We start from the raw sequence: 21,491 nt of genomic DNA on the forward strand, positions 1-21,491 counted from the left end.
CATTTCTGCACTGGCTCTGAACTGCACTCTGAGCCCTCCCACTGGTCCTGGGGATGTAGATTTTAGGAAGGTTGTCATGTTTCGTAGCTTAACTTTACACTAGAAAAACCATCACTGTGTTATTCCAAACTCTTGTTTAACGATTACAACAGGTTGTCTTTAGTCAGAACTACAGTCAAACGTTTTGTCTTTGTGGTAAGTCAGATTAATTTACATTCATTGAACCCAACCCCTCTTCCTGCGGAATATGCATACAATACAGTTGAAAAGACAACGCTTCAGTCAGCCTTGATGTGAGAAGAAACCAATGACATGAAGCAAGTAACAGCAGCTAAATCCACAAACAACTGAACCCCCAGAATCTCAGACTGGTGACTGTTGGAAAGAATTTGTGCACGAAATGTTGAAAAATGTCTGAGAAATCTAACGCAGCTCTCCGCCCTCAGACCATAAAATCCAGAGAATAAGAGTGGAGAGCGAAGAGGATAAAGGCAAATAAACATGACTCGTAGCAGCAAGATTCCAGTCTCATCGAAGCCTGAGTGATGTCCAAATGAAAAATAGCATCTTGCTGTATTTGCATTTCTGTCCAAAATGTCATGGCTTGTTGAGACTGGAGGAGAAACCTAAACCTTTGAAGAACTCGACACACGTCCATGGATTCGCTGGATTTCAACACCTGAAATGTGTTTTATATGTTATTCAAGTGCTTTAAACTTGTTTTCCATTCTTTCCAGACAAGCTCAGACTTCCTGCATGCCATGCATCTTCAATCAGGAAACTCAGTATGAGATAAAGGCAAAAAAAACCAAACATGCGGCATTAACAGGCTAGAGGTGATAATAAACAGAACAGGGCTGATTCGGAACTGATAAAACCTTTATTTCACTTTAAATTGTCCTTTACATTTTGTCCTGTTTATAACATGTAAGGTGAAACTAGTTGGAATTTTTTTTAAAAGACATACACAAATCTATTATTACGTCAATAACCAGGGTGGGGGGGAAGGTGTTGAGGGGTTTCTTTTTTTTGTCATTTTCTCATTTTTATTGGTGTCCTTAAGCTAAGTCTAAATTTTCACAACCACGTGCGCGCTAAGCAATAAAACCGTCACAGAAGCAAACTTTTTTTTTTTGTTTTTTTGGGTTATTTTTTTTCCTTTTTATTTTAAGCAGAATACTGGTCAGTAAAAACAAAATGATTTGAGATACCAGATATACAGACAGGCTCGGTGCCACATTCACTACTGCATGGGATCATTTTTTTCCTTATAAAGCGTAGAATAACTGCCTTTTTGTTCAGCTAACGAGAAAAGAGCGGCAGGGAGGAATAATCTTTTTTTTTTTTTTTTTACTTTTAAACTTAAGTGCATGAAAACATTTGTCTCCAGCAAAAGAAAAAAAAACATTGAGACACATGACTTTTCTACACCTACAGAGTGGAATGTCGAGATGGTTAATGACAAGGTTATTGTGACACTGAGTGGAGAAGAAAGAAACATTTACTCAACTATTTCTACTTTTGAAGAAAACAAGAGGCTTCTGACAGACTCGCGAGTCGGCTGACGTCCCCCGATACTTCTCAAAGTTTGGGACAAAAGACTAGTTTAGTTTGGGATTTGAAAAGCGTTTGAACACGTACAGTATCTTGCGGTTGGCAGGGCGCAGCCGTTTAAACAAGATCACATGGAGCCAGATTTTTGCCAGTCAAATATACACACTGTAAAAGATCAGGTCCGAAAATGAGCCAGAAAATGTACCGTTGACTGCTGATCGAGCATTTTCTCTTTATTAACTGCAGTCGAAAGATAATCTAAAACTCGACACGTAAGTATGTTTATCAACTCTAGCCTGAATACATTAACCGTGATCCAAACTACAGGTTCTCCCTTCCACAAACAGATGATTGGCTGATCGGCTGCCGGGAGATTTGGCTCCTTCAACACTCGTACCTGTTGTGGACTCAAACTGCGCCAACTGTGACACTTAAAATAACTGCTTCCTTGTTTTTTTTCTAATGCGAAATTTCACAGTTAAACAAGCTAGCTGGGTTTAACCCTGACTTGCAAAGTACTGAATCGAATTGTTGGATTTGGTTACACCTTTCTTGCTGTTATTACTCAAATAAACAACTTTTGGACAAAACATCTTAACTCAAGGTCCGCTTACTAGCTTTTTCCAGAGCTTTGAACGGATTCTCGCGGTTCAAAGCTCTGGCTGGTAAGTGAACCTTGAGTTTAGATCGTTAAACCTGTTTGAGGTCAAGAATGCATTTTGACGCTCAACTCAACTTTAGCTTTTAAGGCTGTTACCCTCATCTTCATCAGTTTAGATGGAACAATCAGGTTGCAGAAAAACACCTGACCTCACTGCCACAGCTGCCGTTCATTAGGGTTAGGGTTGAGAAAGCAGGAAGTTTAAGTGTCGATGCACAGATTGTACACTTCCCCACTCGATGCTTGGTAGATTAACATGGTGATTAATGACGGCATGCATTCTTGTTGGCAGATCACACCATTCAGCAGCGATTGGAAACTTAGGACTTGTCTAGACTTGTCAGTACAAGCAGTCAAGGGGCATAAAGAGGGAAAAAAAAGTACCAAAAAATGATCTGGTCAAAAATTCCAAAGCATAAAACAGCAGCTGACTGTAACGGCTTCAAGGTTTTCAGTGCAAGCAGGTGTTAACGAACAACATCGACAAACCGTTTTGTTTTCCAAAAGACAGATTTACAGTTAAGCTCTAAAAATGTTTTACAATTTTACAGTTTTCAAAAACCGGAAAGAAGGGTTTGAGTTGTTATACACACACAAAAAAAAGAGAAAAGCGATCACGAAGGGAAATGAACATGTTAAGGAATTAACTTTAGGGACGGCTGTACTGATGTTCGACAGCACCTTGACAGGAGGTGGATCCAAGGAAGCAGGCAGGTCCCAATTTGTTGTGAAAATGTCTAAAATCTTCTCAAACATTAAGATGGAATGTATGCTTAATTAGCCTTTAATCATTTTTCCTAATTAGTTTTTAGCTCCGAACTGGAAATATGCAGAATGGCATCAAATAAAACTCCGGGTCCTGGTTAGAAAATAAAAAAAATGAACGGTGAGTGTTGGATTACACAGCAGGTAGAACGCTTTTGTTTTTAGATTTGTCAGTGTCACAATACAGCCTTGTAGGAGGACCCTTCTGTATAAACCTCAGCAGAATTGCACTGCTGTTCAAACACACCCCCTCCCAGCTGAATATTGTTTTTGCCATCAAACGAGGATTTGGTGGCAAGGTGGAGGAAAAACTAAGCATCACAGTGTTTGTTGAAAATAAACGGACAGTTTAATAACCTTTTTTTGTTTTGTTTAAAGTGGAATAAAACCAGCCATTCGCCAGTACACTAAGAAAAGCCAAAAGAGAAGGGATGGACAACTATATAAATGCATTAACTCGCTAGAGAGAGGAGGGGGGGGAGGGTAAGAGAACATACTGAGATGTTAGGAAGGAGGGAAGAGGAGTGAGGGAAGAACAGAAGGAATGGAGAAGAAAGATTAAACGAGGAGGGTAAAAATGGGGAAATGTGGGCTTTAAGAGACATTAATTTATTTTGTGGTTTTGGCTAAAAACCCTCCCTGCGTGCTATAAGACTAGACTGGCCAGTGGTTTTAGTCTGCTGGCCTGCCTTGGAGTGCCATGATCAAGGGAGAGTGGGAGGGATAGTGGGGTGATGGAGTAGTTTCTCTTTTTTCCCCCCTCCTTTTCTTTTCTTTAATATCTGTTTGTGAAGGTCAGGTACTATTCATGCTGTTGGTTATACAGAAGGGAAGTCGGGAGGCTGGGCTTGAAAAAGTGGGACGAGGGAATGAACGGGCTGTTTATGTGTACGAAGAGAGGAAGAAGAGAAGAAAGAGGAAGAGAGATAAAAGGAGGAGGAAGAGAGTGGGGATGGGTTAACAGTGAAGTGCGCTCTAATTCTCTCCATCGCCGGTTTCGCCTTCGTCTCCCTGGTTTTCTGATGTCCACAGCTGCAGAAAAAGAGAAGAAGAAATATCTTTCGGTTAGGATGAAAAGACCAAAACTAACAACGAATGCATCTACAAGTATTGCCTGTTTATCCAAAGCCTGATATATCGTCTTCCTCTGTGCCATGGAGCTCCATTGTTGTCCAAAAATGATTAAAAACACATCATTGAGCCACACTGTTGCACTGAGTGACTTGTTGCTTCATTACCATGAACACACACACACACACACACAATGTAGTTCATTTTGACTCAACACAGCTACACACAGATTCTGAACAAAATGTTTTGAAGTGGTTCAATTCCTCACTTGCATTAAATGAAGATTATCGTATTGAAAGACTCCATGTGAAACATTTTCCAGGCTTGAAGCTTCAAATACACCCACATTGGAATAAAAGTATAGGCATGGTTGCTATATATATATATTGTAGTGAATGTAGGATGGCAGCGATGCATTCTGGTCAATTTGTCTGCTACTATGGTTGTAGAAATGTGTCTGTCAGCCTCCCTGTATGACTGATACATAGGCGGAAAGAAGCCTTCACTTTTGACTGATACCAAAACTCAACATCTACCGCCAACTGTTTTGGATCGCTACACGTTTTTCTATTATTATACTTAATTCTAGCTGCTGGAAAGAACTACAGTAGAAGGACTCAGGAGCCCAATTAGTAATTAAAAAAAAGTTTACATGTATATTTACATGTGCAGCAACACTAATTACCAAGAGTGATCAACTCAAGAAGATACATGATGTAAATGTGGACGTGGTTTAACGTTAACACAGTTTTTCGACCAAAAATCATTAAAAAAAAAAAAGCCTGATGCTGGTAAATATTAAATATACTGTAGTTACTGCATGAAATACTCATTGCGGGTTCAAGTCGTGTTCACCGTTGTTGGCTGATACCTACATTAATGTGAGGCAAGATTCGTTGTGAGCATGCTACATGTCTGATGCATTTTGGAGTCGGTTAATAGTGAAATACTGAGGGGAACAAATTTGCCTCCTTTTAGCTTTGGCAGGATCTGTCCCTCCCACACCCGACGGGAATTATACCCACGGCTGTGTGTGTTTAATGTTCTGTTATGTGTGTAGCTTAACACAGCAGAAATAAAATGTGCAGTCGAACTCATTACTCCACATCAATAGTTTACAAATGAAACGGTGATACAATTGCACGTGACCCCTACAACACATGTCCCTGCATTTTCACCTACTTTAGATTATGATCAACTTTAGGATGCAACGCAGCAAATACAGACGTTTGCAGATCATTTTTGGTGTACAAATTGTGTCGGAGTGCATACTCACAGTCAGGTTGTCCCTTAGTAGTTGCATGATCAGCGTGCTGTCTTTGTACGAGTCCTCGTTCAAGGTGTCGAGCTCGGCGATCGCCTCGTCGAAAGCCTGCGGGGAGGAACAGAGAGGTTCACTGATGTAAATCCTTCTGCAAACGTATTTACACACACAGACTAGGTTTGTCTCACTCCAAGTTACATTTCTGTGCTTACTCTGGCGTGCTCGGGGTACCCTTTGAGCTATTTTTACATCACTCTTAGTTTTTGTTCGATCAAGTTGGGTTCCTGTTTAAGCTTTCATTTCAGATGTGCTTGACTTTTGTTACTCCACGACTCGATTGGTTCTGTCAGGTCCTGACCATGGGCACAGCCTGCACATTTTTCAAATAGGCCTCAGGTCTCTGGGGACTTCTGAGTCTCATGGTTTTGATTTCTGACAATCGTGTCCAAAAAACGGCTGTCAGATGCGTGAGGACTGCTGGGATGCCAGGAGCAAGAGCTCAGCAGCTGGCGAGACACTGCTCCATCTTGACTGTTAACTGGCAGACTGTTCTGTGGAAGAGGGGCCACCTGTCCATAACCTGTATTACCATAAAACATTGAAATTCAGTGCTCTTACATGAATAAACAAAGTGTTATGCACCCACCTGCTTGGCCAGAGCGCAGGCCTGCTCGGGCGAGTTGAGGATTTCGTAGTAGAAGACGGAGAAGTTGAGGGCCAGGCCCAGCCGGATGGGGTGTGTTGGCTGCATGTCCTTCTTGCTGATGTCGAAGGCTTGCTGGTAGGCCTGCTGAGAGTTCTCCACCGTGTCTTCACAAAAGAAAGAACCAACACTTTTATTTTACTACACGCTGTGATCCTGAACTTTACTCTTAATGACACAACTTAGTCTTTGTACAGTTTGTTGATTGTGTTCACAAGAGGACCCCGTTCACTGTGACCTGCAGTGAGTATTGTCCTCATAGCATCAACCAACCACTTTTTGGTATATGAGAGCTAAATCAGCAGCTATAAACTTTATCACGTTCACCATCTTAGTTTGATGCGTTAGCATGCTCATTAGCACTAAACACAAAGTACAGCTGAGGCTGAGGTCATTAGTTTTACAGGTATTTGGTCATAAGTGTCAATTCGTATTGGACAAATTAAAATTCAGACCTGGTGATGGTGCGAGATGAAAAGTCAGAGGATCACATAAGTTATTATAATTTATCCTGAAGGGAACATGATTGTCTGTACCAAATGTTGTGCCAATCCATCTTGTAGATGCGGAACGATTTCACTTTGACCAGCTGGTGGCGCCTTTGAAAAGTCATGTGATCAACAAAGATCTACGGATTCATGCTCTAGGGACCATGAATGCTGTACAACATTTCATGGCCATTGGCCCAATTAATTGTTGAAAAATAAACCAGTCCAATAAAAAACCTGGTGTTAATTCCATGTTAGAATTAGCTGTATGAAACCTTTGTTTCAGGACAATTAGTGTACATGTCAGGGTCAACCTGCCATCAGTAAACCCAGTAGTTGTAACCCAGTCCCTTGTTAACCATGTCACCATCTAGTCACTTCCTATACAGTGGGTGCTTTGGCTCATTGCCATGACGACCAGAGTCAGATGATTGATAACCTTGGCAACAAAGCATTATGGGTGCCGGTCTCTTGGCAACAGTCTGAATGAGTCTGGCTCATCATTAAAATCAAAGTTTTAGCAAAAGGATATAAATAGTCAAGAATTGCATGATGAAATGATTGGGTAATTCTTCTGTAATCTCTATCTGATGAGTTGTATGTGACCTTTTGAAGGTGTTACAAATGCAATTTCTATATCTCAGTGTCGCCATCACTGACTTGTAAAACCTTGGTATGACTAATGTGAACAAATGACATCATGGCTGTGACTGTTCCCATAAACCCTGATGCTTCATGTGTCATCTAACCCCTCTCTGCCATCTTGGACGAGGACACATATGATGAAACATGTTTTCAATCAGTTTTTTCTTTCTTTTTGCTAGAGATAGACAATCTTCTCAGTAATTGCTTTATTTGTTTACAGTAATTTAATTACTGCCTCAAACTTAATACAATATTTACAGACAATTTAAGAACATAATCAAGTCTGGCATGTGGTTGAAGAAACAACTCTTTATGTGCCCCTGAATTCCATGGTATTTTTGGAGAATTTAAGCGTCTACCACTGATTGCGGTTGGTATGGACTCAATAGCAGCATCAGTGGATCACCACTACTACTACTACTACTACTACTACTACTACTACTACTACTACTACTACTACTACTACTACTAGGAAGCTTCTAGCTCTGAGCAATAAAAGGGTATCTTTACTGCAAGCAATAAAAAGGTTTACCAAGTTATGTTTATTAAAAAGGGAGTATTTACTCTGCAAACAGCAACTGACTTTTGTTTGAGCAATAAAAAGAACGCTCTGGTTAGGCTCTGATTAGCTTGGTGCCACACTGAGTAAATCCTCCCTTTAATTGGGTTCACGCCCCCGAGTCAACAAACATCACTCTGCTCAACTGTCCATTAGCAAGACACTGAATCTCTTTGAACACCAGGGCAGCTGCACTGTAGTTCAAGTGAGTACCCACTTGCTCCTCCTTTAATAAGGGAATAACGCCTTGCTTCTGTCCCTTACAAAATTGGTAAAAGAACAATGAAAGAAAAGTTCAATTTCTAATGGTTCAAACCCAGATACTCACCCTTCTTTGAATCCCCAGAGGCCACCTCTGACAGGTATCTGAAATAGTCTCCTTTCATTTTGAGGTAGAACACCTTGCTCTCCGCCTGAGATGCATTGACAATGAGGAATTTGTCGAGCAGATTCTGAAACACACAGACAACCAGAAGGGTTCATAAACAGAAATATAAAAACAGGCCAGCATATTCTGTATTTATACAGCAATGGCAGGATTACACACAAAGAAACCAGTGTCAGTGTACAAGTAGTTTTACCAATACATGTCTTTGCACTGCAGCCTTTGCTAAATGAACACAAGGAACACCGTAACCGCTCAGTATAACTAGCATGGTTAGCGACATGTATGCCTGCAGTGCTGGTAGTCAGACTAAACCAGTCATGAGCAGCTATTGTTGGGCTTCAGAGTCTCTGGCGGAAAGGGGTGGAAGCTGGCAGTCACTAAAAGTACATTTAAGCTGTCAGTATGCTTCTTCAGAAGTGCTTGTCAGATGGTCCAATAGCTTTGGAAACTCTCACCTTTTTGATGCTGTATTAAGGGGGACGACTGTGTCCAACCGTTTCTGTAACTTTCTGAAACTAAAAATTTGACCTTCACACCCACTTCAAGCCTGGATTGGTCAGCTGTGTGGAGGTGAGAAACGAGCCAGGGTTTGAATTTCTCTCGCAAGCCCATGAATGTGTTCCAGGAGAGACTGACTGAAAATGTGTGCCTTAATCCTCATATTTAAACAATACAGCAACCCCCCCTCTCTATGATAGTCTGCTTTTCACTCCTCCTTCCAGTGTGAACGTTCGGAACAACTCTACCACTGTTTGTCCCTTATGCCCCTATAGAGTCACTGTGTGGGTACCTGTGTTGGGTAGCTTCTCTCCTGTGAGAGGATCTCCCAGTGTGTGTGGAAAGGCCTGTACACAAACGTAGCCCTGCTGTTTAGAGTGGTTAACATTACTGTTGAGTTTAGGATATAAACAGGAGTTACCACAGTCTCAGTCTCTGAAGGTTTGTCAACGAGTGCGTGCACACGTTACGCGCCACACTAGAGTATGGAGGCAACGAGGAAACAACACATTCACAATTTCTGCAGGATCAAGGTGATGACCTGCCATTATTTGCGAGGCAAACAAATGTGTGGGCAAAACATCCACTAGGGACGCGAGGACATGCCCTCCCCCACTTTTTTTTAATTCAGCAAAACGCTGCAGTAGCTCTCTAGCGTCTGATATTCTTATGTTGGGTCCCCTTGATTAGGCCTTTCTGTATGAGTTTGCATGTTTTCCCCGTGTCTGCGTGGGTTCTCTCCAGGTTCCCTTGCCTTCCTCCCACAATCCAAAGACTTGCAGGGTAGGTTAGATGACGACCCTAACGTGCCCGTAGGCGTGTCATATTTAGATTTTCTCTATGCGTCAGCCCTGTGATTGACTGGCGACTTGTCCAGGGTGTACCCCGCCTCTTGCCCAATGTCAGCTGGGATCAGCTCCAGCCTCCCATGACCTTCCAAGGACAAGAGTTTTTTTTATAGATAATGGTCCACCTGATTTCTTTACAACCCCGCTGTACACAGTTAATTTGATGACAAACTCCGCCCAGCTGGTGCAACACCAGTGTACGTGGGATAGTCATCAAGTGGACCCACTCTCACGCTGTGAGATGTTTTCCTCATATTTTGATACATTTCAAATATATATTAGTATATAATGGGGAAGAAAATTAGATTTTTGCTATTGGTGATATCTTCTACATCAAGGTTACTGACATATTTTTTGTCCTGTGGATGCATCAAAGCTTTCCCCTTCCATGCTTCCTGCTGCTTTAAGGACAGCATGTCTCCACCCGTCCTTCCCTCCCTTCATTCCTACAGCACCACATCACTGCAGAGGCTTCTAGTTTGACCTTGAAGATATTATTAGAAGTCTGCTCAGGCACTAAAAATTTGAGTCTGGTTTGACCTTGAGCGGTTTCTGTTCTAACCCCGTCAGGACCTGGAAGTGTGAGGGTTGTTCATGATGCCTCAATCATATCAAAAGGCCTTAACTGTTCAAAAACTACAGATGATGTATTTTACAGAACACTTGGAGCATCTTTGAACTCCAAATTTGAGCAGCTGAGTGAGACTTTCAACGTGGCCTAGCTTGCCTCTTTCAGGTTGTATTATTTTCAGGCAAATTTACTGAGCTTCACCTCAGCCATTGTTTAGCTGATGCTCTTAACTAGAGCGACTGACCATAAACCAACAGGTGGGGATTCACTGTTTAAAGACCAATAAACAATCACACGTTGGGTTCCTGAGACTGAACATAAAGCCTTTGGTTACAGAGCACTCTAAATCATTTCTTTTCCTGCTGTTTTTTACCATCTGTGATCACACTGACTGACCACAAACACAACCAAACACACAACTTGGGTTAGTAAATATTAAAAATATACTTCTGGCAAGTATTTCAGGTTGCAGTGGCACATGGTGAAGGTGGAGTGCTAACCTGTGTGGAGCTTAGGTAGGCAACTGCGTTGGTTGACGTTTGTTCTGACAGATATGAAAGACGAAAACATGGAAGAGTCACATCCAATCCAGACAAGGGGTTACTAGGCATTCTGACCAAGAGCAGCACTGCATTAAAAAACATGGGGTGCCCTGGTGGCCTGGGATTTAGGTTTTTTTGCCAAGGGTACCCATTGCATCACCCCCCCCCCCACAGTGGCCTCACTGAAATGAATGAGTAGGCTGTGTTTTTCAAGCAATGGTAATGTCTGCTGAACACGATCTTATCCTTTAGACAAAAGCAGGCCATGAGCATAAAGGCGGACGTATGCCTTAACAGAACAGAACAGAGCACGTCAGAAGCAAAACCTGCTTTTAGCTGTTCTACATGGCCACACTCGAAGGCCGGGTGAAAAGCCATCATAGAAGAAAGTAAGCAAAGTTTATTTAGTATAGCACCTTTCACAGAGTAAGGTCACAGTGCTTAGCAAGTGTAACATTGCTAAAAGCAAGACCATAAAACAGTAAAAAGAAACAATAACGCATAAGCAACAACAGACCTTAAAAACTCAAAAAATGACAAACACTAGACAGCACGAGGCGAGACAAGGGCCAGTGTGAATAAATGAGCCTTTAGCTGCTTTTTAAAAAGGTGTCAATAGAAAGGGGTGAGATGCAAGAGTTGTTTAAACTGGGATAATGGTGCACACTTTCAGCATTCTTTCATGGAACGTGTATGGAATAGTGTTACACTTTTGTATGCACAAAAAAGGACGGAAAGTGACCAGCAATTTGGTTGGAGTATACTGATGCCTTAAGGGTGTGTCCACACCAACAGCAGTGCTCTATCAGAAATCGCAGCCTCCTCATTCATTTTAAATCAGACGCAGAGTCATCCAGCACCTGGCTTGACTGTTGCCACAATGCAATGCAACCTCACCCGGCAGCGCTGTGTGTTGACCAATCAAATGCACACACATTCCAGGTGGATTACTTTGCAATGACATCAGAGTAATTCTACTGTTTACATAAGGGTTAGGGTTAGGTAAGTGATGCAACGCAAAAGTAAAATGATTGTTGCTGTGGTAACATCCCATAGCTGTAAAATCCTGTCTCATGCTCTTATAACCCACATTGTTTTGTCATCTGATAAACCTTAAAACTCACAGATATTTTACTCAAACTGGACTTCCTGGATCATATTTCATCCTCTCACCCCGTACCCGTAGCAACACACCCACAACGCAGTTGTTATTTACGGTCTGAACACCTGATCAGGCCTCAGCCGACAGAGCCCACTTCTTACTTACTATGTAAGAAGTAGTAACAACAGGTTCATAAAATATATTCATTTAAAAACATCCCGTGTGAATCTTGATAGAGGCAGTCCACCCCACGCTTTGCACACACGCAAACTATAGGCGACTGCACATCACTTCTGGCGCAGCGTGACCTTTCCAGTCAAGCACTCTTCTGCCTCTGTACCAAGAAAAACTGAAGCAAAGATACCCAAGTGGGGTAGAAAGACAAAAAACTGAGAGGAAAATTAAAGCTTTGTTTGACATCTCTTAACAGCTGCCGGTGCTGCTCCTAGCAACATTATTACTGTATCCACGAGTAACACCATGTGACTGTTATTCTTTCCTCAGCCAGGAGGGATCAGCTCCAGTGTGCTTTCTTCCACCATCTTTCCCTCTTTATACCTTCTGTCCCACTCCTCCCGCCCATCACCACCACCACCACCACCCATCTTGTTCTCTCTCTCGCTCTCTCTCTATCTTCACACCCCCTCGCTCCCTGCCTGCCCTTTCCCATCCCTCTTCGTACCAGCACGTCGTGGCAGATTTCTTGGAGTTCAGACTCGATCTTCACACGGTAATCGCGAGCCATCTGCTGTTTCTTCTCGTTCCCCTCCGTCTTCTGCTCGATGCTGGAGATGACGCGCCAGGATGAACGGCGGGCCCCCACCTAATGGCAGCAACAACAACCAAAAAAACTGACATTAAAACAACATCTTATATACATGAGACACAGCTGAAATAACACATACTACATATTTAGTATGATAGAGTAAACATGATTAAAACCACATTTAATGGTGTAATTCTGAAATGATTTAACTGCATACTTTGCAGAGACTCGAGGGTGTAAGGACACAGGGTGTTGTATGCTGTACAGACTGTAAAGCCCCTTGAGGAAAATTTGATTTGTGATATTGGGCTCTATAAATAAAATTAACTTGACTTGCATTGCATTGCACATGAGCATCATAATGATTTTCTAACAGATCAACAACATACAGAATCAGAAATACTTTATTGATCCCCGGGGGGGAATTAGACACTTTACAGGTGCACCCATTCAAGAGTAGAAAAGTAGCATAGAGTTAGAAAAAAATAAATAAATTGGAAAAAAAATGTAAATAATATATATACATTTACAATATTTAAGTGAAAAATAAAGAAATATATACAATAACAATGTATATGTATGCATATATGTATTGAACTGGTGGTCATACAAGGACAATATTGTAACGTTATTTAATACTTGAGGAAAATGTGGCTGTTTCCTCGTCATATAACCTAATAATGCTGAAATGATGATGAGCAATGAAATAGAAGGCTAACATTAAAGAAGACTTAAAATAGTTAATGTTTCAAATTTGAAAAATATTAATGTCTGACCTTGTTATTCAAGATGATGTTCAACTAAATTTGCTCTGTAAAACCAAATACTAAGTCTATCTTGCTCCTAGCATTAGAACATGACAGTGCATTAAATTCTGCTTCCCTGTCATGTGAGATAAGTGTGGCTTATGCTATTCCCTATGCCCTAACTCAACACACTGACATACTATCCTCCTGGCTGGGTACAGCTAGTATTGAAACATGCAATACATAAAGTACTGAGTGGTACTCAATGCTGGCAAGCTTAAATCAAGCAAACCTCTATGATAAATAGAGCAGCAGCGCTGGAAAACCTGAGGCTGCTCTTACATAATTTGTGCTTTTATAGTTGGGACTACAAAATCTTCATGAAAAACACAAAAATGAAAGCAGCGCAGCGAGTGATGGACTACACATTATACAAAAAGAAGCTAAATGCAAGGATTTTAACTGTCACCGTCAATACTATAAATAAACATCAGGGGAAAGCAGATTGTTTTGTAAGATGCATTACTCTGGCTGTGCATCCTTTAAAAGGACATACTAAAGAGTACAACTCTGCCTTCAAAAATGGCATTTTGACAAGTGATTCCAAGATAGGAGAAGCTACAGTTTGTGTCCAGAGATGTTCCCAACTGCCATATGTGTTAAATCATCATGTTGAAAGGCACCATAGGTGTTTATTATGGGTGTAACACTATATTGTGGCGCAATGTTTGGCAATAAATATATAATATATTAAACTGTGACAATACACATGATAAAGCCGACAAATGGATCACAACATACATTTTATTCCATCAACAAGCTATATGTGGGGTGAAAAGCGGGAGTGGTGAACCACAGAGTGGATTTTCACATCACTGTGCTCTTTCTGTCTGTTTTTTAGGCAACGAGCAGTCCGTGGTCAGTTTCCTTTAATGACATTTGTTGTGACAACAAGCAGCGACTAAGTGAGACAGCTCAGACAGGCTGATTTCTAAAACTGAACACAGACTTCAGGGTCTCTTGATTTCCTCTAGACCCTGTCCCCTGCTCCTGTATCTATTTATTCATGGAGCTGTACAACTAAAAAAAAAAGCAATTCTTTACTCAAGATGAAACACTCAACTAGATATGGATGCAGAGTTGTCTTCGCCTCAATTTGTGCTTCCTTGAGTGAACCTGCTTCTGTTTGTGATCGTTTCCGTGGACTTTGGTTGCGTTCATGCGACCTCTTAATATTGGTCGCGTTGTAAAATCCAACTGAACAACAGCGTTAACCACGATTAGTGCAATGTTAAGTCATCCAAGTCGATACATTTATTCTTTATCTTCATGAGGACATTTGTAATTTTAAGCTTAGTTTCATGGAGAACATTTACCTGTGAAGCAAGTCTATTATTTGCATTTCGTAGTAAAATCTGGGAAAAACTGGTACTTAAAAGCTAATGATGATGAACGTGAAAACATTTTTGCACGTTGTATGTTTTTGTCTACTGTCAGTTTATTTTCAAACTAAAAAGTATCATGAGCTATGAGCTCTATATTGTGATTTGAACCAAATCTTTAGCTGACTGTAGAGTTACATCCTGGGCATCTATAGATTTGAGGAGAAACAAAAAAATGTGTTAGATGGATGCCATACCACGTTCTTGTAGGCGACAGAGAGCAGGTTGCGCTCCTCGTTGCTGAGCTCCTGGCCCTGCTCCGTCACGGACTTCATGGCAGCCGCCATGTCGTCGTAGCGCTCAGCCTGTTCTGCCAGCTTGGCTTTCTGCACCAGGTCGTTCTTATCCATTTTTAGGCTACAGGGAGAAGCACAGGGGACAGAAAGACAGAGTTAGTGTTTGGACTTAAGCATTAGGACTCTCCATTTACCAGCTGGAACAGGCAAAAAAAAGGAAGACGGGCAGGGAAAGAGTCAACTGTGAGAAATACAGGTGTGCAAGATCTGAGGGCCCATGATATAAGTAGAGCATGGTGAAGAAGGGGAAAGAAATTACAGAGGGAAGACCACTAGAGTGGGATAGCTAGAGCACTGGGCTTGTGTCACTTTTTAAAAGCTGAGTATGTATGAACATGCTCAACAGTTCCACAATCAAACCACTGGCACTGACTTCTAGACAAACGCTAATTAATAAACTGCCAATGACTGGATCCTAATATCACATTTTAAAAATGTGACAAAAAAAATATACCAGCAAAGACCAACAGAACTTCATAAACTGTCAAAACCCCTTTCCAGCAAAATGGCTGCTCCCAGTTATTTCATCCCTGAGGGCTTTCTGCTCTCCAGATGAATCTGTAGGTCTAAGTAGGCCACAGCCTCGCCTCCATCTCGTTTATATCTACACATCACATTATAAACTCTCCACAAATCGGCGTTAACCAGCTTTAAGAGTCTTCATTTGCATGTCATTTATCTTAATAACTTGCAAATCCTTTATTGCTACATTTAAATTACTTAAGAATAAACTAACACACAAGAAGTAAAATATCTTAATAAACCCACACTAAAATCCAGCTTTACCCTCACATCTGCACACTAACAAGTTTCCCACTTCCCAGTTCAGATGCTTAGCCTAGTGACAACCCATCCACCAGAGGGAAATTCAAACATCACCCTGTTGTGTTCAAGTGTCCTTGAAGCTTACCTGACCTCTGACCTCCCTGTGGAAGCAGGGGGTTGAGGATGGGGTTTCCCTACGGAGGGCAAAAGAGGTATAAGCCATGATAAATACCACAACAATAAAGTATCATTTCTTGGACTTGTATAGTTCAACTGAACTATTTTTCCTGTTTCAATTACATCTCAGTTTTCAACCAAAGCTGTTCAAGTATTTTGTTTTTTTCCAGGAGATTTTAGTGGCAGAATCAGATTTAAGGGGAACTGTTTCAACGAACATGGTCTCCAGTCTGACCGGAGTTATTTAATGTTGAGTTGCCACGGATACCAAATTCTGATCTAATACAATAAGCATTACTGTTACTAATACAAAATCAAAACCCAGGGTAAAATTGAACATAATATTGAGCATTCACCTTCATGGACCATTTAATGTTTTGTTTTACAAAAATCAAATTTATAAGACAAAATAATTGATTGTGGAAGTATTCAACCCCTTCAAATCAATATTTTTAATAAAAGCACCTTTGGCAGCAATTACAGTATCTGGAAAGGTCCACATCAGCTTTTCAAAATCACAACACTGCCACTGCCTTTAATGTTGCAAAACTGCTCAGGTTCTGTCGTGAACAGCAATTTTCAAGTCCTGCCACAAAGTCTTTATTGGACTGATGTATAACACAACCACTGCAGGACATTATTTGTTTTAAGCCATTCCTGTGTGGATTTGGATTTTTGTTTGAATTGTTCTCTTGCTGGAGAATAAATCTCCTCAACCACAGTTCTCTAAACAGACTTCAGCAGATTTTGCTCTTGGAATTTTGTTTTATTGCATTCATGTTCACGTCTCTACCTTCACAAGCAGCATCCCCACAGCATGACGTGCCACCACCAGGCTTTGTGCTGATGTGCAGTCCTTCACTTAAGCGCAATGATAAAAAATCTCCACTTTTCATCGTCAGTTCAAGTCTTCTTGCAGACATTAGACGAGAGATATTCTTTGTTTTGGAAAACAGTGGTTATATTATGCGCATCAAATGCACATCATGAAATTTACTCTAACGCCACCAGATGGCACCGAGGCATCCGTAATACCCCTCGCCATTTAGTGTTTGTGTACTCATCATGACATTCAAAAGACATGACTCTGATGTTATCTTCCACTCAATTCATGGTGTCAGATATGTGTGTAGATTTTTTTTTCAATGTGTAAAAACATCACTTAGTCAATTTAATTGTTAATGCTTGTGAGCTACCGATTGTCCTGAATAAACCAAAACTCTTGGGTTGGGCAATATCTCAATATTTACAGTCAGTCAACCATCAGAGCTTTTGCCATACTGTTTATAGCCTGGTAGCTATTGTTTTAATATCTCTGGTTGTACTAGCCCATTGGTAATGTCTAAACCAATACGAAAGATCGCTTTACATGGCTTTTTGTTTGAATTTTATATCAATGTAATGAAGCATCTTGACTTGTCAGGTATCTAATTTGCTGGATTAGCCTATAATAGACATTCATGACTGACAATTGATTATCCAGAAAATGTACTAAATCATGATATATAATGATATCAAGATTGAAAATATTACATATACCATGATAGAGGATTATCTGGATTGGCCAAAAATAGACATTCATGACTGGTAATTTTATCCATTGACAATTAATTGATTTTCCAGAAAATATATCATATATATATATCATGACTGAAAGTATTACATATATCATGAAAGGATTCTATCTACTCCTTTGGCACACATTGATCCTAGGCAAGCAATTTCCATTCAACTTTGAGTTTAACTGGCAATTGTTCTAAAAGTACTGAATTTGTAAAATTCTCTTGCTTTTTGAAGATCAGTGTTGAAAACAAAGCAGTAATTACAATCACATGGTATGTGTCTATATCTAATAGAACGTGATCTTCCAAACTAACAAAGTAATCATAGCTATAAAATGTTTAAAAGACTGAATAACAGATTTCTGTAAAGAGGATTTCAACAAATAACTTTATATTTCTTATCAATATCAAAATTCTGAAAAATACATATGGATAAGTATGATAAGGATGCAACCTTTTGAGACAAAACTGTATATAAAACCTCTTCGCAACTTGACAGCTGATTATCAAATGTCTTATAGCTGACTAATAATACATATGTTATGTTTACTTCCTAAGTTGTGTGCTTCAATAATAAAACATGTATAGAATAAATATTGCTTGTATCAAGTGACATCTTGAATTTAACCACATTTTCTTGATGTAAGTTATGATATTTAATATAAGACTGTGTTGGAAACAAATGGTTAAGTGTGAAGCAACAGCATGACCTCTGAACTGAATGAAAAGATGGTAGGGGACTAATTATAAAACTGTCATTTACAAAGTTTGATCCTGCTGCCACTCTTATACACACACCTATGGTCTGCAGAGTAATTATTAGCCTCTAAGCTGGGAGCACAGCAATGGCACATTTCCAGTGCTGATTCAAGGGCTGAATCGTAAAATCAATTATCTGCTGATATTGAGTGCTGTTCCATTTGTTTACCGAAAGACAAAATGGTGAGACCATTAGTACAAGGGATCATTATAAATTCAGATCCCCATTTCCTCCATTATCAGGAGGCTCATTGAGAAGAAACTTGAGATCTGTTGTGGTTCACAGCATGAAAATCTGATGTTTCGTATTGACCAAATCCACCCGGTGTTACTTTTACTTTCAAAAGGGTTACTTTTGCTACTCTCTTGACATGATAATAATACATCCACAGACAAGATAATGTTTTATTTTGTATGTAAACACCATGGTCATAAAAAAGCCATTAAAATTAATGACTGTAAAAAAATAGTGGCTATAATTTAATATATCACTACCCTGACATGCATTAACTCTGCTAAAAAATATTTCTATTAATCAGACCTTTATTTTTTTCTCCTCATTTTGTCTTTTCATCTGTTGGTGGTCTCAGGACCATATTATGTTAATGTCATTATTACAACGACTAAATACCTACAAAAATCTATTTTTTATTGACATGCTTTAAAGGTGGTCGTTCAGTTCATCACATAGGTTATTCAATAGAACAATTAATTTGACAGGCCGTTATTAAGCAACGACATGAAAATATGTACTGTGCAAATACCGGGGAAATACTGCGGGTTTTCAACAAAGTTGAATTGAACGTGAATCTTCAGTCTGCATGTGGCATTCACACAGTGCTGTCATTTCGATAACCATCTTATGCCTTCGAGGCTAATCTGTTTCATTTTAGCACATTTTAGCATCCTCCTGTTAGCATTTAGCATTGGGTAAAATGCCGCTGATCACGGTTACAAGCGCATTAATGAAGCGTTCGCGTTAGTTAACCGCCGCAGCGACCTGCATATCGGTTAAAATTGATCCAATTTGGCCTGTTCGGTCAGCTACAATCATCTGGCACGCCACCAACATACTCCACATTAGCAATGCTGTTATCCAACCACCTAGCTAACTATTAAGGTTAACAGGCTTATGCGCACCGAGAAAAATGGGGAACACCATCTTCAACAGCAGAGATACACCGAACAGCTTAAATAACGTTGCCGCCCTAGCAAACGTTTAGACACGAACGCTTAAAAGCAGCCCTCCAGGCCACGAATATTGGGGTTGTAGCGTTTAGTCGGCCTGCCAACAGCTACGCCCTCCTTGTCGCATTCCCCTGCGGAATTTTAAGATGGAGAGATAGATTACCGCCAGCTAGCATGCTAACTGAACGTCATAGCACGGCCGTTGGCTTTAACTGTTAGCTTAGCTGCTAACGGGACCTGACCCAGTTGAATCTGAACGGCGATACAATATGTGCCGACACCGAGCTGAAATAGCTAGAGGGTTAAATATGGCATCTGTTCCGTTTCACAACTGTCCCATGGTAGTTGAATGGTATCGAAATAAAACGATTTTAAAATTGCAGTCGCATTTGAGGGGTAACTCACGGGAAATAGGGAGGGTGTGTTAGCTTCCATATCGTTTCACTAGCGTTACGCCATGACGGAGCTGAGCTAAAGACATCGCCAAATTACGCTGCTCTGTCTTCTGTCAGCACGGCGAATAATCAGGCCAGATATGTCGGTTGTCTAGGTATGGCTGCAGTACTAGCCTTACGTTATCCACCGTGCCATGCACTTAACACTGGCTGCTAAAATGTCTAGGCTGCTCTTACGACGGCCTGGACACGGCTGCTAAGCTGTCAAAATGGCCAAACTTGGGTGCTGCTTCTCCCTCCCTACACGGTCACCGCTCACCACGCATGGCATCGACCGGAGTCTGGGCCTTAGAAAAATCAACGATATATAGCACATTCGACAGCACAAAGAGCACAGGCTACCTCATGCCATGTGTTTGTGGATTATTTTTCGCTATTTGGCCACAAGTATCGGCCTAAATCCTCCCACCCAGCCCCAAACCACAATAGGCACCTTCCGCCGCAGAGGCAGGGGATGGGTCCACCGCTGGGGCTGCCGTTCCCCCCGTAAGACTCTCTTTACCCTGCATATAAGACAATAATCGAGTGATATGCAAGTGAACTCACATTTAGAGCGTACTAGGAATCCCGATTTTATTCTCTGAACGATGGGAGTTTATCAAGCCGTCCTCTGCTCGCTGCTCAGGGTATTCAGGGCAGTACCACTTCCGCCTGCTCTGACACTTCCGCTTCCTCTAAACCCCACCCCTCCCCCCGCCAGTATCCATGGTGACCGCGCCAGGGGGTTTCCTGAGCATCTTGCGAGGGGCTTTGACGTCAGGAGGACTATGGCAACCGCTACAGGATGACGTGCGCCGGTCTCCGTGGCAACTGTCTCCATGAGGCCGCTGCTGTCGTATCTGAGTTCACCATCGTGTCAGCTGACACAGCTTTGTGTGGGTTACACTGATTTTTTACAAGCGTTCATACTTTATAAAAGCAGGTCTGTTTCTCCCACCACAACACCTACACAACCACTGCAAGCCCTGAAACACACAGTCCATCAACAATCATCATTGTATCTTTATTAATACATTTTCTATGTACATTTTTATAATTCATTTGAGAATTTTCATACAAAACATTAGAAAGACACTCAAGACATGACAAGACATGACAAGATGAAGGATGAAATCACTCACTGTTCAGTTTTCACTATATAAAAGACACAGTTCGGAGCATACAGAATTTGCTTTTCATATTTAATCTAATTCAAGTAAAGCTGTGCCTAACTGAACAATTTGTCAGCGTTATTTATTTTATTTTATTTAGTTATCTATTTCGACTGCCATGTGTTCAACCTGGCCAGTGACCCTCACATAATTCCGGTCTGAGACCCTTGCTATCGTGAGCAGTAAATAATAAGAATTCAAGCAATTGTGAATCCTCACCCTTCTTCATGGGCACTATATAGTAAATAAGGAGTGATTTTGGACACGGCTTCAGATTAAAATGAATTCCGAAAAAATCAAATCAAAATAAAAATCAAATAAAAAAGATTAGATGATAATAAATAATAATAATAGGAGGGTAAACTGAAAGAGTTCAAATTAAAATGCTTCTAACATAATTCTGAATTTGTAAATGATGAAAAAAGTGTTTTTTAGAAATATGTTATTATCAGTCAATCAATCAATACATTGATAAATCCAATCAGTCAGTGACGTCAGAAGTTGCTGATTGAACTGTAACTGATA

The 21,491-nt window shown here is 40.7% G+C and overlaps 1 protein-coding gene across 1 annotated transcript; it reads right to left on the bottom strand.

Moving 5' to 3' along the window:
• Nucleotides 1-858: 858 nt before the first annotated feature.
• ywhaba (tyrosine 3-monooxygenase/tryptophan 5-monooxygenase activation protein, beta polypeptide a) lies at nt 859-20,483 on the bottom strand. Its single transcript, XM_070903192.1, has 7 exons — nt 20,362-20,483; nt 14,811-14,970; nt 12,342-12,482; nt 8,039-8,162; nt 5,962-6,125; nt 5,328-5,423; nt 859-4,012 (listed from the first exon to the last, which is right to left on the bottom strand). The coding sequence occupies exons 2-7, from the start codon at nt 14,961-14,963 to the stop codon at nt 3,956-3,958; spliced, it is 735 nt and encodes a 244-aa protein (XP_070759293.1). The 5' UTR covers nt 14,964-14,970; nt 20,362-20,483; the 3' UTR covers nt 859-3,955.
• Between the last annotated feature and the right edge of the window lie 1,008 nt (nt 20,484-21,491).

This window comes from Enoplosus armatus, chromosome 3 (assembly GCF_043641665.1).
Source record: "Enoplosus armatus isolate fEnoArm2 chromosome 3, fEnoArm2.hap1, whole genome shotgun sequence".
Lineage (NCBI taxonomy): Eukaryota > Metazoa > Chordata > Actinopteri > Centrarchiformes > Enoplosidae > Enoplosus > Enoplosus armatus.

Excerpts from the sequence above, each read along its gene's own strand:
- ywhaba (XM_070903192.1), bottom strand. The coding sequence starts at position 14,963 with ATGGATAAGAACGACCTGGTGCAGAAAGCCAAGCTGGCAGAACAGGCT. Across the intron at positions 8,163-12,341 it reads AAATCTGCCACGACGTGCTG|AATCTGCTCGACAAATTCCT; the intron begins GTACGAAGAGGG and ends TGTGTGTTTCAG. Across the intron at positions 4,013-5,327 it reads TACTAAGGGACAACCTGACT|CTGTGGACATCAGAAAACCA; the intron begins GTGAGTATGCAC and ends CTTTTTCTGCAG.